Source organism: Argopecten irradians, chromosome 1, assembly GCF_041381155.1.
Source record: "Argopecten irradians isolate NY chromosome 1, Ai_NY, whole genome shotgun sequence".
NCBI lineage: Eukaryota > Metazoa > Mollusca > Bivalvia > Pectinida > Pectinidae > Argopecten > Argopecten irradians.
This window is the reverse complement of record NC_091134.1, coordinates 56358883-56374082: the sequence shown is the minus strand read 5'-3', so window position 1 is coordinate 56374082 and position 15200 is coordinate 56358883. Positions and strand designations below refer to the sequence as shown.

At 35.4% G+C, this 15200-nt stretch overlaps 1 protein-coding gene across 1 annotated transcript in view; it reads left to right on the top strand.

Annotated features, from left to right (window-relative positions):
- LOC138334577 (DNA mismatch repair protein Msh2-like) overlaps window positions 1-15200 on the top strand; it is a 29845-nt gene that overhangs the window by 11964 nt on the left and 2681 nt on the right. Inside the window, exons 12-25 of the mRNA XM_069283231.1 lie at window positions 1688-1801; window positions 2179-2315; window positions 2647-2763; window positions 3975-4089; window positions 4271-4326; window positions 4564-4653; window positions 8164-8335; window positions 9291-9416; window positions 10646-10741; window positions 11424-11488; window positions 11801-11968; window positions 12229-12320; window positions 13758-13912; window positions 14364-14431. Of these exons, the coding sequence (XP_069139332.1) occupies window positions 1688-1801; window positions 2179-2315; window positions 2647-2763; window positions 3975-4089; window positions 4271-4326; window positions 4564-4653; window positions 8164-8335; window positions 9291-9416; window positions 10646-10741; window positions 11424-11488; window positions 11801-11968; window positions 12229-12320; window positions 13758-13912; window positions 14364-14431 (1571 nt within the window). The remainder of the gene's footprint in view (window positions 1-1687; window positions 1802-2178; window positions 2316-2646; window positions 2764-3974; window positions 4090-4270; window positions 4327-4563; window positions 4654-8163; window positions 8336-9290; window positions 9417-10645; window positions 10742-11423; window positions 11489-11800; window positions 11969-12228; window positions 12321-13757; window positions 13913-14363; window positions 14432-15200) is intronic.

Sequence of the window (15200 nt, the reverse complement as noted above, 5' to 3'; positions counted from 1 at the left end):
GCCATTTTGGATTTCCTCTGTTTAGGTGGGAATATTCAAGTCATGTGACTCAAGTATTAAAATATAGAAGTCACATGACTCTAATAATAGAAAACAGAAGTCGTGTGCCTCAAGTTTTAGAAAAAAGGGAGTCATTTGACTTTAATTATTGACTTTTGACAAACAAAACCCATCTTAATTAAGGCAAGAATATGAAATTACTAGTGAGTATCTTAATTAGCTAATTTCTAATTAAGATCAATTTTCATAATTGTAAATTTTCATGGCCATGAATCATCAGTTATTTTATTTTCATTATCAACCTAAAAAAAACATGGCCATGGAATACTTTCCACTTTAGCTCTTCTATTAATTCATGGTCATCATTATTAAATCAATGGCCATGAAATACTACCTTTCATCAAATCTAAAATTCATTGTCATCACTGACAAATCAATGGCCATGAATCTCACATGAAAAAGTGATCATTACAGAAATTCATGGCCATTAACTTAGACTGATTTCTTTCAATGATAATTTCATTGATTATTAATAGAACCACTGTCAATAGTCATGGGATATTCAATTAATTCATGGCCATGATATTGATTTTTCATGGCATTTAAAACAATTCAGGAGTACACATGAAAAAAAACCAACAAAATTTCATGGCCAGATTCATGGTATTTATGAAATTTCATGGCATTTTCATGTGTATTTCATAGCTTTTTCATGGTATTGACGTACAGTAGTGCTAGTTGTGCCATACAGATTTTGAGGCTGATCGGAAAAACAAGATGGCCGCCAGACAGCCATCTTGGATTTTGGCAGTTGAAGTTTGTTATCGATATTTCTTGAGAACTACTGAAGGAATTTTGTTCAAACTTCACATGGAGGTTACCCTTGGTCCCTAGTTGTGCCATACAGATTTTGAGGCTGATCGGAAAAAACAAGATGGCCAGGCGGCCATCTTGGATTTTGATAGTTAAGGTTTGATATCCCTATTTCTCAAAAAGTGCTGAAGGGATCTTTCTCAAATTTAATATGTAGGTTCCCCTAGGGCCCTAGTTGTGCATATTGCATTTTTGGACCAATCGGTGAACAAGATGGCCACCAGGCCGCCATCTTGGATTTTGTTATTCAAAGTTTGTTATCGCTATTTCTCAGAAAGTACTGAAGGGATCTGTCTCAAATTTCATATGTAGGTTCCCCTAGGGCCCTAGTTGTGCATATTGCATTTTGGGACCGATCGGTCAACAAGATGGCTGCCAGGCAGCCATCTTGGATTTTGTTATTCAAAGTTTGTTATCGCTATTTCTCAGAAAGTATTGAATGGATCTTTCTCAAATTTCACATGTAGGTTCCCCTAGGGCCCTAGTTGTGCATATTGTGATTTGGGACCGATTGATCAACAAGATGGCCGCCAAGGAGTCATCTTGGATTTTGATAGTTGAAGTTTGTTACCGCTATTTTTCAAAAGGTACTGAAGCGATCTGTCTCAAATTTTATATGTGGTATGTTTGAAAAAGTTTAAAAAGTAGAGAAAAGATCCATCTTTCCTTTGTCAGATATAGATCATTCTTTGGTGGGCGCCAAGATCCCTCTGGGATCTCTTGTTCCTGAATAGTAAACCGTTTGTTTGTAATACTAATAAACCATAAAGTAAATTAATTTTATTGGTGTTTTTTTCTGTTTCGCTTTTAAAAGGTGGAAATAAGAACCAGAGTATTCTTGGATTACTGAACAAGTGTAAAACAGCCCAAGGTCAGAGGCTTCTGTCACAGTGGGTGAAACAACCCCTGGTGGACCTGAATAAAATTGGTAAGATATTTAAGATTTGATGAATGGTAAACAGAGAAAAAAAAGTTGTGTTTAAACACGATTGAACATTGTGAAATGAAAAGTTCTTGAAATATACACATCTGAAGTTAGATATGTGGACCAAGTATAATATGAAGACCTTGCCAAAGAAATTACTATATAAGACCTGCATTTACAACTACATCTGCCTGTATAACACCAACCCCTATTGATAATTAACGATAATAAATGGCCAATTTTAAAACATTTTGAGCTGTATTTAACACCACATGGCTTTGAAGACCAGATTCTGTATGGTCCTTTTAATGGTCTTTATAGACAGGTTTGACTAAATACACGGGTAATATAAAATGACAAACTAGGGGTCCTTGTTTCAGAGGAGCGATTGAATGTTGTGCAAGTATTCGTGGAGGATACAGAATTAAGACAGACATTACAGGATGAACAGCTGAGAAAAATTCCAGATTTCCAGAGATTAGCCAAGAAATTTCAAAGAAAGAGAGCCACATTGCAGGTAAGTTGATTTTAGAGTGTATCTTGGGAAGAAAACCGAGTTGGATGGACAAGAAATAATGACAACTCCAAATGTTTTAGATGATGAAAAGCAAATTCTTCATGACATCACCTGTTAGTGGCGGAGTTAAAATTAAAGTTAACAAATTCAAGGTTTACACTGTTTCATGAAATTTGGACCCAGTATTTGAGTTTCTAATTAATAATTTGATGTAGGAAATCGCTACATTTAGAGGTCAGGAATCCCACCCACTCAGCAATAAAAGGCTATTTATAAATTTAGAATTGGAAATATAAAAGTTTTAACTCTGCAGGTGTGTTTTGTATTACAGGATTGCTATAGAGTGTACCAAGCCATAGACAAGATGCCATACCTGCTGGAGGTATTGGAGAAACATGAAGGGGAATATCAGTCATTACTTATGGAGCTGTTCACTAACCCAGCCAAGGTAAGATATATAGGATCTTACTTGAGTGTTCATTTCATATGAGATTTTATGAAATGAGTCTAAGAAGTTGTTGGGTTTTTTTTTTGCAAGCCTTGGCGAGCAATAATTAAAACTTCGAGACGAGTTTCATAAAATCTCATATGAAATGAACACATTTCATATGAGATTTTATGAAATGAGTCTAAGAAGTTGTTGGGTTTTTTTTTGCAAGCCTTGGCGAGCAATAATTAAAACTTCGAGACGAGTTTCATAAAATCTCATATGAAATGAACACAAATTCAAGCTACTTTTTATCATATATCTATAAATACCTACATAACAAAGAATGTCACGTCAAAATGTATTCCAAAAAATCCAGCGGGGACCGCCATTGGCCGTCCTCATAATCCTGACATCACGTCATTTTTCCTGACGTCATTTTATTGTTTCTGTCTGAGGTCATAATGAATTTCCAGCCAATGAAAATCACTCCAGGTCATATTACACTAGAGACATATGCAAAAATATTACACGGGCGAAATCACTGGATATCAGGCGGATTATGTGATAAATAGGATGTATGGAATAGATAGAAACTGGTGTACCTGATACATTTAATTTAGGAGCTTTTCACTAAACCCAGCAAATGTAATATGTAGGATGTATGGAATAGATAGAAACTGGTGTACCTGATACATTTAATTTAGGAGCTTTTCACTAACCCAGCCAATGTAAGATATAGGATGTATGGAATAGATATAACTGGTGTACCTGATACATTTAATTTAGGAGCTTTTCACTAACCTAGCCAATGTAAGATGTAGTATGTATAGAATAGATAGAAACTGGTGTACCTGATACATTTAATTTAGGAGCTTTTCACTAACCCAGCCAATGTAAGATATAGGATGTATGGAATAGATAAAGGAAACTAAATTATATCTACTTTATGCAAATTAACATTTGATGAGATGCGGTGACAGGTCGGGATACAAGATAAAATTACTTCATGGGGATTGGATACTCTCATGTGGTTTCTGTTAAACAAGAAAATAAAATTAATAGTGTGCCCTTTTCTGATTTAATGTTAATAAAAAAAATATTACTGCTATATGTCATATAAAAGCAACACCATCCATGAATGCAGGATTATCTAAGTATGTTGTGCTTGTCCTCCCGTATCAAGCACTACTAGTAAATTATGAACTCTATTTTGATTTTCTTAATCCTAGGAATTACTGATGGATTTTGCAAAGTTTCAAGAGATGATTGAAACAACAATGGACCTTGCTCAGATAGAAAACCATGATTTTGTAATTAAGGCTGATTTTGATGAAGGACTTGCAGGTAATTTAACTTTAATACATAATATACCTGAAATAATTGACTGTAGAATATGAAGATTATCTGGCAACTATTCAACTTGAAAAAGAGAACATATATCGTCGTAAATAAAGTTGTTTCCGTAATTTAAATGATATAATATGTGACTTTGCACAAAGCTTGTAATGACTGTATTTGGTTTCAGCTCTAAGAGAAAAGATTGATGAGCTTGAAGATGGTATCAAAGGCCAGATGAATAAGGTTAGTAATCTGAAAATTGTGTTAAATTGAGTCTAAATTTTGAAAATAGAAGCATCGTATAAAAAAATAGACAAGTACATAATTATAGTTCTTAAGAAAAATAAACACATTCGCTTAACTTCGGGGGTGCTCCAATAGAACAATGATGATCTTATTTAAACTTTTTACTTCAAAAAAGAAAAACTTTCATGTATCAATACATTATCAAGGATCATTAATATTGCTTTGATGTTACAGGTAGCAAGAGATTTAGGAATAGAACCTAACAAAGTCCTCAAGCTTGAGAGTAACAGCCAACTGGGATACTTTTTCAGGGTCACACGCAAGGTAAAATATAGTTAAGGAAGCAAACCTACCTAGTTACTAGTTGTAATGTTTCTTTCTTTGAAAAAAGAATTGTCACTTTTCAAAGTTACTAAGGTTGGAAAAAAACACTTGATTGCAGATTAATTAAGTACATAGATCTAAAGCTATAAAGTATTAGTTGACATCTGGAAGAAATCCAGATACTTTTTATCACTCCATTCCCCAGCAAATCTATCACCATCCAAAAAAAGATTCCTTGAGGTTTTAAAATGCTTTCCCTAGTTCCTGCCATGAAAAAAGAATGACAAAATTATGATTTTTAGGTCATCTGACCCGAAGGGTCAGGATGACCTATTGTCATCATGCACCGTCCGTCGCCGTCCACCGTGCGCCGTACGTAAACTTTTCATTCAAACGACTTCTTCTCAATAACAGAAAGGCCCAGGGTACTGATATTTGGCCTGTAGCATGCTGGGAAAAAGGGCTATCAACTTTATTAGCCCACCATCATCAGATGGTGGGCTATTCAAATCGCCTTTCGTCCGTGGTCCGTCGTCCGTCCGTCCGTCCGTCCGTCCGTCCGTTAACAATTTTGTTAACGCTCCGTCTCAGAAAGTGCTAAAGGGATCTTTTTCAAATTTCATATGTAGGTTCCCCTAGGACCCTAGTTGTGCATATTGCATTTTGGGACCGATCGGTGAACAAGATGGCCGACAGGCGGCCATCTTGGATTTTGATAGTTAAAGTTTGTTACCGCTATTTCTCAAAAAGTACTGAAGGAATCTTTCTCAAATTTCATATATAGGTTCCCCTAGGACCCTAGTTGTGCATATTGCATTTTGGAATCGATCGGTGAACAAGATGGCCGACCGACGGCCATCTTGGATTTTGATAGTTAAAGTTTGTTATAGCTATTTCTCAGAAAGTACGAAGGGATCTTTCTCAAATTCCATTGATCTTTCCAAATTCCATTGATTAGGTTCCTCTTGTACCCTAGTTGTGCATAGTACCTTTTAGGACTGATGCATAATGCCTTTCGGGACTGATCGGTAAACAAGATGGCCAACCGGCCGCCATCTTAGATTTCATTGTTGAAGTTTGTTACCACTATTTTCTTAGAAAGTACTATAGCGATCTGTCTCAAATTTTTATATGTAGTGTGTTTGAAAAAGTTTGAAAAGCAGGGAAAAAGATCCCTCTTTCCATTGTCAGACATAGATCATTCTTTGGTGGGCGCCAAGATCCCTCTGGGATCTCTTGTTCAAGGTCACAGGGGTCAAAAAGGCTAAAATCTTTAAACGGATTCTTCTCAAGACCCAGAAGGCCCAGGGTACTGATATTTGGCCTGAAGCATGCTGGGATGAAGGGATACCAAGTCTGTTCAAATGAATGACCTTGATCTCATTCAAGGTCACAGGGGTCAAATAGGCTAAAAATCCTTTAAACAACTTCTTGTGAATAACTAAGAGGCCTAGAGACCTGATATTGGGCCCGTAACATGCCTGGATGAAGGGTTATCAAGTTTGTTCAAATGAATGACCTTGATCTTCATTCAAGGTCACAGGGGTCAAAACAGCTAAAATCTTTAAACAACTTCTTCTCAAGAACCAGTAGGCCCAGGGTACTGGTATTGGACATGTAGTATGCTGGTATGAAGGGCTACCAAGTTTGTTCAAATAAATGACCTTGACCTTCATTCAAGGTCACAGGGGTCAAATAGGCTAAAATCATTAAACGACTTCTTCTCAAGAACAGGAAGGCCCAGGATATTCATATTGGGCCTGCAGCATGCTGGGATGAAGTGCTACAAAGTTTGTTAAAAGAAATGACCTTGACCTTCATTCAAGGTCACAGGGTCAAATAGGCTAAAAATCCTTTAAACAACTTCTTGTGAATAACTAAGAGGCCTAGAGACCTGATATTGGGCCTGTGACATGCTAGGATGAAGGGCTATCAAGTTAGTTCAAATGAATGGCCTTGATCTTCATTCAAGGTCACAGGGGTCAAAAAGGCTGAAATCTTTAAACGACTTCTTCTCAAGAAGCAAAAGGCCAAGAATACTCATATTGGGCATATAGCATGCTGGGATGAAGGGCTACCAAGTTCGTTCAAATGAATGACCTTTACCTTCATTCGAGGTCACAGAGGTCAAATAGGCTTAAATCTTTAAACGACTTCTTCTCAAGAACCAAAAGGCCCAAGACACTCATATTGGGCTTGCAGCATGTTTGGATGAAGGGCTACCAAGTTTGAAAAAATTAATGACCTTCACCTTCATTCAATGTCACAGGGGTCAAATTGGCTAAAATATTTTAAATGACTTCTTTAGAATAAGTAGGAGGTCTAGAGACCTGATATTGGGCCTTTGACATGCTGGGATGAAGGGCTACTAATTTTGTTCAAATGAATGACCTTGACCTTCATTCAAGGTCACAGGGGTCAAAAAAGTTAAACTCTTTAAACGACTTCTTGAGAATAACTAGGAGGCCTAGAGACCTGATATTGGGCCTGTGATAAGCTGGGATGAAGGGCTACCAAGTTTGTTCAAATGAATGAATGACCTTGATCTTCATTCAAGGTCACAGAGGTCAAATATGCTAAAAAATTTAAACGACTACATGGTGTTGTGCTAATACAAAAGATGTAGTCAGATGACCGTTAAGGCCCATGGGCCTCTTGTTTTAAGCCCACCATCATCAGATGGTGGGCTATTCAAATCGCCTTTCGTCCGTGGTCCGTCCGTCCGTCCGTCCATCCTTCCGTCCGTCCGTCCGTTAACAATTCTTGTTACCGCTATTTCTCAGAAAGTCCTGAAGGGATCTTTATCAAATTTCATATAAAGGTTCCCGAAGGGCCCTTGTTGTGCATATTGCATTTTGGGACCGATCGGTCAACAAGATGGCCGACAGGCGGCCATCTTGGATTTCGATAGTTGAAGTTTGTTACCGCTATTTCTCAAAAAGTGCAGAAGGGATCTTTCTCAAATTTCATATACATGTTCCCCTAGGACCCTAGTTGTGGATATTGCATTTTGGGACTGATCGGTCAACAAGCTGGCCGACAGGCGGCCATCTTGGATTTCGATAGTTGAAGTTTGTTACCGCTATTTCTCAAAAAGTGCAGAAGGGATCTTTCTCAAATTTCATATACAGGTTCCCCTAGGACCCTAGTTGTGCATATTGCATTTTGGGACCGATCGGTCAACAAGATGGCCGACAGGCGGCCATCTTGGATTTTGATAGTTAAAGTTTGTTATCGCTATTTCTTAGAAAGTACTATTGCGATCTGTCTCAAATTTTATATATAGTGTGTTTGAAAAAGTTTGAAAAGCAGGGAAAAGATCCCTCTTTCCATTGTCAGACATAGATCATTCTTTGGTGGGCGCCAAGATCCCTCTGGGATCTCTTGTTTTTAAATTGAAATTGTTATGAACGTAAATTGAGAGTAGTTCAATCATTATGATCAAAGAGAGATTTTCTGTAAGATAGAAAAATAATACTGAAATCAATACTCAATGTAATCTTTATACAGGAAGAAAAGGCACTAAGAAACAACAAAAACTATATGACAATTGATACAAAGAAGGACGGCGTTCGCTTCCACAACAATGCCCTGCGCCGTATGAATGAAGAGTACCTGAAGGCTAAAGAGGACTACAATGAACAACAGAAGAGTGTGGTGATGGAGATCATTACCATAGCAGGTGAATTGATGCTAGAGCCAGTGAAGCATGGTATTTTGTAGCTGCAATATTGTAGCTCAAAAAACTTTGAAGTAAAGTAATGATTATGCAAACCATTCTAAAACGTTTGTTTAGATTTCATCATACTTGTTTGATATCGCTTACCTACTAGGCAATAAAACTGAACCACAAAAATTCAAATTCTCATTGAGGCATTATTTTTTTACATAATACATATAAAGGTCTTACTGAAGGGAATTTATATGACAAGCTCACAAATTTTTGAATTTTTGTCTTGTGAGCGGTATGGTAGATATCAAGAATGGTAGTTATGTTTGTTTTGGATAAAAATAATATGTAAATACAGGTATACGCATAAAATAATGGCAAAAAGTATAGAAAACTGCCTGAGTGATTTTTTGAGGCAGTGCTCCACTACGACACATAGTGACCGATTTGTACCAGGCCGAAAGGTATAGTAGGCCGGGTACCTATTTTCGTTCTAGGTATTTTGAAACAAAATTGCAACCTCCCAAAATACAAAGAAAAAGAACACTTTGTGTCCTTCAATGAGATTAAACAGAGTTTAAACAACATATTAATATCATAATTAGGTCACTCTAACCAACCTTTTACCGTTGAACTTATCTGACAAAAAATCTTGTCTTTGATCTCTTTCTTGTATTATGAGACACCGTAATATCATATTTTGTATGTGCCCATCTAGGTGAGGGAAGCACAATCTCATGGCACATTTGGTGGGGGAATTTAATTTGTCAAATTGTCTTGTTACTCAATTTGAACAATGTGATACAACTAAACATGCTGATATTTTTGCCTATAATTTTCTGCTTATGAATTTGAGACCAATTATGACTTGTTTCCTCTTCATTACCTGTTGTGTCTTAAAATGCAGTTAATAGATTGTAAAACATTGAAGATTCTCATTCACAAAATATTGTTTTCTTGTTTACAGCGGGATATGTGGAACCTATGCTCATGCTGAATGATATAATTGCTCAGTTGGATGTTCTCGTGAGTTTCGCCCATGTGGCTGTCTCTGCACCAGTTGCTTATGTACGACCAAAGTTACTAGAAAAAGGTACAGTAGCTGTTATATTCTCAGATATAAACTATTTTATAATAATCCCAACCCATATCACATTACCTGTTGTGAGGCTAATTTTATACCATGATTTTATTGAAAAATGATGAAATAATGTTTAATATATTTCAATTACAGTAGCTATAAAATTTGTTATTCGTCATAGCCAAGGGACCATGATTAAATTTCAAATTATCTGAGTATATATTTGGCAATATTGAATACGATTATAATGATAATTTTGAGTTAAACATGATCTTGGTGGAATAACAATTGTCAGCTGTATAAAAGGAAAAGCCTAAAACTAGATTTTTTGACTTCTCAATTGGACCAAGCACTTTATGATTAAAAAATTAGAGCTGATGGAAGGGTGAGAATTGTTTAATATCACTTTTCTCCGACTCTGAAAGATTTTATTGAGTTACAACATTGGATGGTAGAAATTACAAACAAAATTTATCATCACAGATAGATGGGATTTTATAATGTCAAAACAATATCATATCACCAGACATGTTGTCTGAGTCATTCAGACAATTTTGTTTCCTTTGAATCTTCTGTCTTTTTAGCCCACCATCATCAGATGGTGAGCTATTCAAATCGCCTTTCGTCCGTGGTCCGTGGTCTGTCCGTCCGTTAACAATTCTTGTTACCGCTATTTCTCAGAAAGTGCTGAAGGGATCTTTCTCAAATTTCACATGTAGGTTCCCCTAGGGCCCTAGTTGTGCATATTGCATTTTGGGACACTGAAGGGATCTTTCTCAAATTTCATATGTAAGTTCCCCTAGGACCCTAGTTGTGCATATTGCATTTTGGGACCGATGGCCGAACGGTGGCCATCTTGGATTTTGATAGTTAAAGTTTGTTACCGCTATTTCTCAGAAAGTACTGAAGGGATCTTTCTCAAATTTCATGTGCAGGTTCCCGAAGGGGTCTAGTGCATTTTCGGACTGATCGGTCAGCAAGATGATCGACAGGTAGCCATCTTGGATTTTGATAATTGAAGTTGGTTACTGCTACATATCTCAGAAAGTACTGAAAGGATCTTTCTCAAGTTTCATATATAGTATGTAGTAAAAGTTTGAAAAGCAGGGAAAAGATCCCTCTTTCTGTTGTCAGACAAAGATAATTCTTTGGTGGGCGCCAAGATCCCTCTGGGATCTCTTGTTGTGAGATGTAGATTTTACCAGTCTAAGACTAACTTTTTATTCTTTGTTATGTAACAGGTAGTGGTAATATCCAGCTGACAGAGGCCAGACACCCTTGTCTGGAGATGCAGGACGATGTTGCCTTCATACCCAATGATGCAAAGTTTGAAAAAGGTATTTGATCAAACTGATTCATTTTATTTGTACAAATTTTTGATTTTTTACATCACATATAAAGTTATAAATTGCATAGTTATCTTGCTTTAAATATATAGAACCTCTTCTGTATAGCTCCCACAAACAAGAAAAATAACTTGTGCATTATACTTTTGGCCTCTGTGTCTAAAAAGTTATTATATTCTGCTCATCCTTTTATCTCATAAATGACAAGTTTAAAATAAGTGTTTATGAGAATCCTCCCTAAAACCCTAGCATGTTACTGAAGAACCAGTGCTGCTCATGAGAACATAAACTGCAAAATGAAAAAAAACATGTCCTTTTTGAGACAACAGTCAATGATCCAGGTAGAATTGGATTGAAGGATGAGTTAGTTTGATTTGTATGTTAGATTTTGATAGTAAATGAAACACATGATTTCTCAAGGAAAATCTCTTGACCAATTGCTAGTAATTTACTCACCACTGACTGTACTTTGGCCTTAAGATTTACTGCACCTTGCAACCTTCAGACTTGTGACCTAGCCTCTTTGTGAGATTGAAAAGCTTTAGAATATAATTTGGCTATCAATTCAAAATTCATTCATGAAACAGGATGGGTCATATAGTGTTATCTATCTAGGTGTTCAGTAGAGAAATCTTAGTTCCATGTTATCTGTGATGTATTATTTTGTTTCCAGACAAGCAAATGTTCCATATAATAACTGGTCCAAATATGGGAGGAAAATCAACATACATTCGTTCTGTAAGTATTCTGACGTATACTTTCTCTTTGTATGAGTTGCTCTTTTATAGCAGCTTAACACTGAGAAATATCAAAGTGTGGACAATTTAATTATTGTATCCATGAAAGATGGTAAGTTAGGTAATACTAGAAACCATTCTGATATAAATTACCTGTACATGTGAAGCTTAAATGATTATTACCATCTGTAGTATGTACCTTTATGATCATTACCTGTGCAAGAAGGTGTGTTGTGGATGATAAAGAATTATATATGACTTTTGTCCGAGTACTGTCTCTAAAACTTTGTATTATCTTGATGTTTATATATAGGTAGGAGTAGTAGTTCTGATGGCACAGATAGGGTGTTACATTCCTTGTGCTGAAGGGGAGATCACCATTGTAGACAGCATACTGGCACGGGTCGGAGCAGGTGACAGTCAACTGAAGGGCGTATCTACATTTATGGCCGAGATGTTGGAGACCGCTTCTATCCTTAGGGTAAATTTATAGTGTTACTGCTGTTATGTGTAAATTAGCAATTCATTATTATAATTCATTCAAGCAAAAAAACATTTTTAAGTAAAATGGAAGACCAATGAAGAGTTTACTTTATTGTTTAAAACTGAACCATATTATACATTAGTTTGTGTTATTTTGTCAGGTTAAGGAAGCATTTAAGCTTTAAGTGGAGACAAAATGTTGAATTTAAAAACAAATTGTATTAAAATCAATGAATACTTTGAATTTCAACATTATAGTCAGCAACAGAAGACTCTCTGATTATCATAGATGAGTTAGGAAGAGGAACGTCAACCTATGATGGGTTTGGTTTGGCCTGGGCAATATCAGAGTAAGTGATTCTACCTCAGGATAAAATCGAACTAATATATCAACCTTACGCGTAACAGTTTAATTTGATTCTAACTTTTTTGCAAAAAAAAAAAAAAAAAAATGTCAAACTTAATGTCTGTTTTAGGAATATAAAAACTGGATATATTTCTTAGAATCATAAATGTTACTCAGTGATACAAATGTTAAATTAGTATAAAGATCATAAAAAAGTATGCTTAAATTCTGACAAAAATATACTTTAAGGTTGTATTCTTCTGAGGTTTCAGTCCCGTTGAAGTCTCGTTTCGACAAAGATCAAAGAAGTTATTAGATTTTCAAACACAATTTATCAACACCTGTAGCAAGTTGCCAGTTGCAAATTTTGTCAAAAAATTACATTTCTAACTTCAGCAGATTTTTTTATACGGGGATTTTAAGAAATGGCCAATTTGGCGGCCATTTTGAAATTGTGTCTTTTTTCGCTTTGAGTAGAGCCAAAGTTTTACTATTTTTTACTGAAATTGTTTTTACTTAAATCATCACTGCACCAGCATTTTTAGCTGTATCGAGCTAATTTTTGCTGTAAATCTTTACTTGGTTCGTGATAATTAAAATATTGAGCATTAATGTATGAAATGATTCACTTTTTTCACTTTATTTTTACATTTAATGGTAATTTGAGCACTTTTATTTTTTACTCTAAAATACTGAAAAATAACAAATATTCAAGTGGGGCAAAAAAGTAAGCACACGGACCCCCCATTTTTCTGCCTGATTCTGAAAGAACAACCCTTTCCCTATTGATATGCAAAATATTAACAAAAGTTTAATACCAGAACTTTTTCTATAAAGGGTTAGATTTGGCAAAAATGGCTGAAAATGGTGCATTTTGTAGCTCAAAATTAAGGGGTAGGGGTAGCATATGTTGTTATCATGAGAAAAAAATATTGGTCATTTGGATTAAAACCGGTATATATTAATAGAAGACTACTAGAAAATAAATTCTACAAACATAAATACATATCAATTACCTCATTAGGAAATTATAGCTTTAAAATCTTGTGCATATGGTCAAAACGGCAAAATTCCCATAAAATCCAATATTTTGTCAACTAGGTATCTTTGAGCGACAGTAGCTCAAAAACGAGCACACGGACATATGTTTTTTCTTTCATTTTCTTTCATGGTATGAACTCCTCTTTCCAATAATCTATATGAGAAAAAAAGTTTAATACAAGAAAATTTTGACTTCTCAGAGGAGTACATCCTTAAAATATCTTTTTAAATTAAAACGAAGAAATAATAAATTTAAGCTTTTGATCAAAAGATAGCAGAAACTTTCATACAATGACACGCATATTAGAAAATATCAAGATATTAGACCGGTTCCTACATTATTTAGAAATGTGTAAAACAGGACAAGGCTAATCTTTATACATCTGTTTTTGTTTTGTAGATACATTGCAACAAAGATAAAGGCCTTTTGTCTGTTTGCTACCCATTTCCACGAGCTGACAGCACTTTCAGATGTGGTGCCCACAGTCAATAACCTCCATGTGACTGCCCTAACAACCAATGACACTCTCACATTGCTGTATAGAGTCAAACCAGGTGAGCTCTGGGTGTATAAAGGCTTTTAACACAGGCTAGGAGGATCATTTCGTAGCTTTCTAAACCTGTTCAACCAATCTGAATTTGGTTTTGCCACTCAAGTGACTACTGCTTCATACAATTACAATGCTGTGTTACTGTGAAGATGATTATTCACTGTACTAGGTGTAAGTCAACTTTAAAAATATTGATATGTTACAAAAAAAACTTATAAGTTCATCATTCTCAAAATTGATTTCTATGGATTTTGTCATCATTGTTTTGTCAAATTAATCTGACGTTTCACGATATTTCTATGTGTAGTAGCTGATAGGTTTAAACTTGCATGTTATAAGATCAAAACTGTACCAATTCATGGTGATGAAATGAAATATTAAAATTCATAAAGAGGTGTCATTATTATGTTTCGACAAGTGGAAAATAATCATACTATTTCTGATTTTGATTCAAGGTGTGTGTGATCAGAGCTTTGGAATCCATGTGGCAGAGCTAGCTCACTTTCCAAAAAATGTTATAGAGGTAACTTTTTTGCTTTGAGTACAAAAGAAATAGGCAACATTTTTAGAATTAAATGACTTTCTTATAATAGATTACCTATATAGGTATACGCCTTATTTGATTTTTGACTTCTAACTGTGAAATATGTATATATTTTCATGATATTACAGTTATATTAACAAATTGTTGCAATGATTTTTACTCATGCAGCAGAATACAACGCGACTAGCGTTTGTATTATTGCTATCCGGTTTACTATGATTTGTAGGACTTGCCCTACAATGACATCTAGTGGTGACCTCTTGAACCATTTCATTCATAAACTTCCATTCATAAATTCCCTATTCATTGAATAATATTCCTTTGGACCAATCGGTAGTCATGGGAAGACTGCCTTCTGATTGGTAGAATACACAGAGTGTGTATAGAATACACAGAGTGTTATATAATACACAGCCCATCTAGGTCAAATGTTGCCTGCTGGTGACTCCTCTGTCCAACTTACATAATCTCTGTTAAAGATAATTCAAATTGGACTTACTATCTAAGGCTTGTAGACATAAGAGCTTTAAAGTGAATCAATCAGATGCCCTTTCTGTGTACTTTAAAATGATGTTTTTAAATGATTGTTAAACACAGATCTGAGATAAAGGCAAAATAATTATAGGGCTGCCCTCATGTGTGCATAGTTTTACCAAAATAAGTGTATGTGCAACATAAGAAACAAGAGTACAAGGATAAAAACTCATTTTAAAGAAGACTTTTGTTTTCTTTGTAATTTTTTATGTAG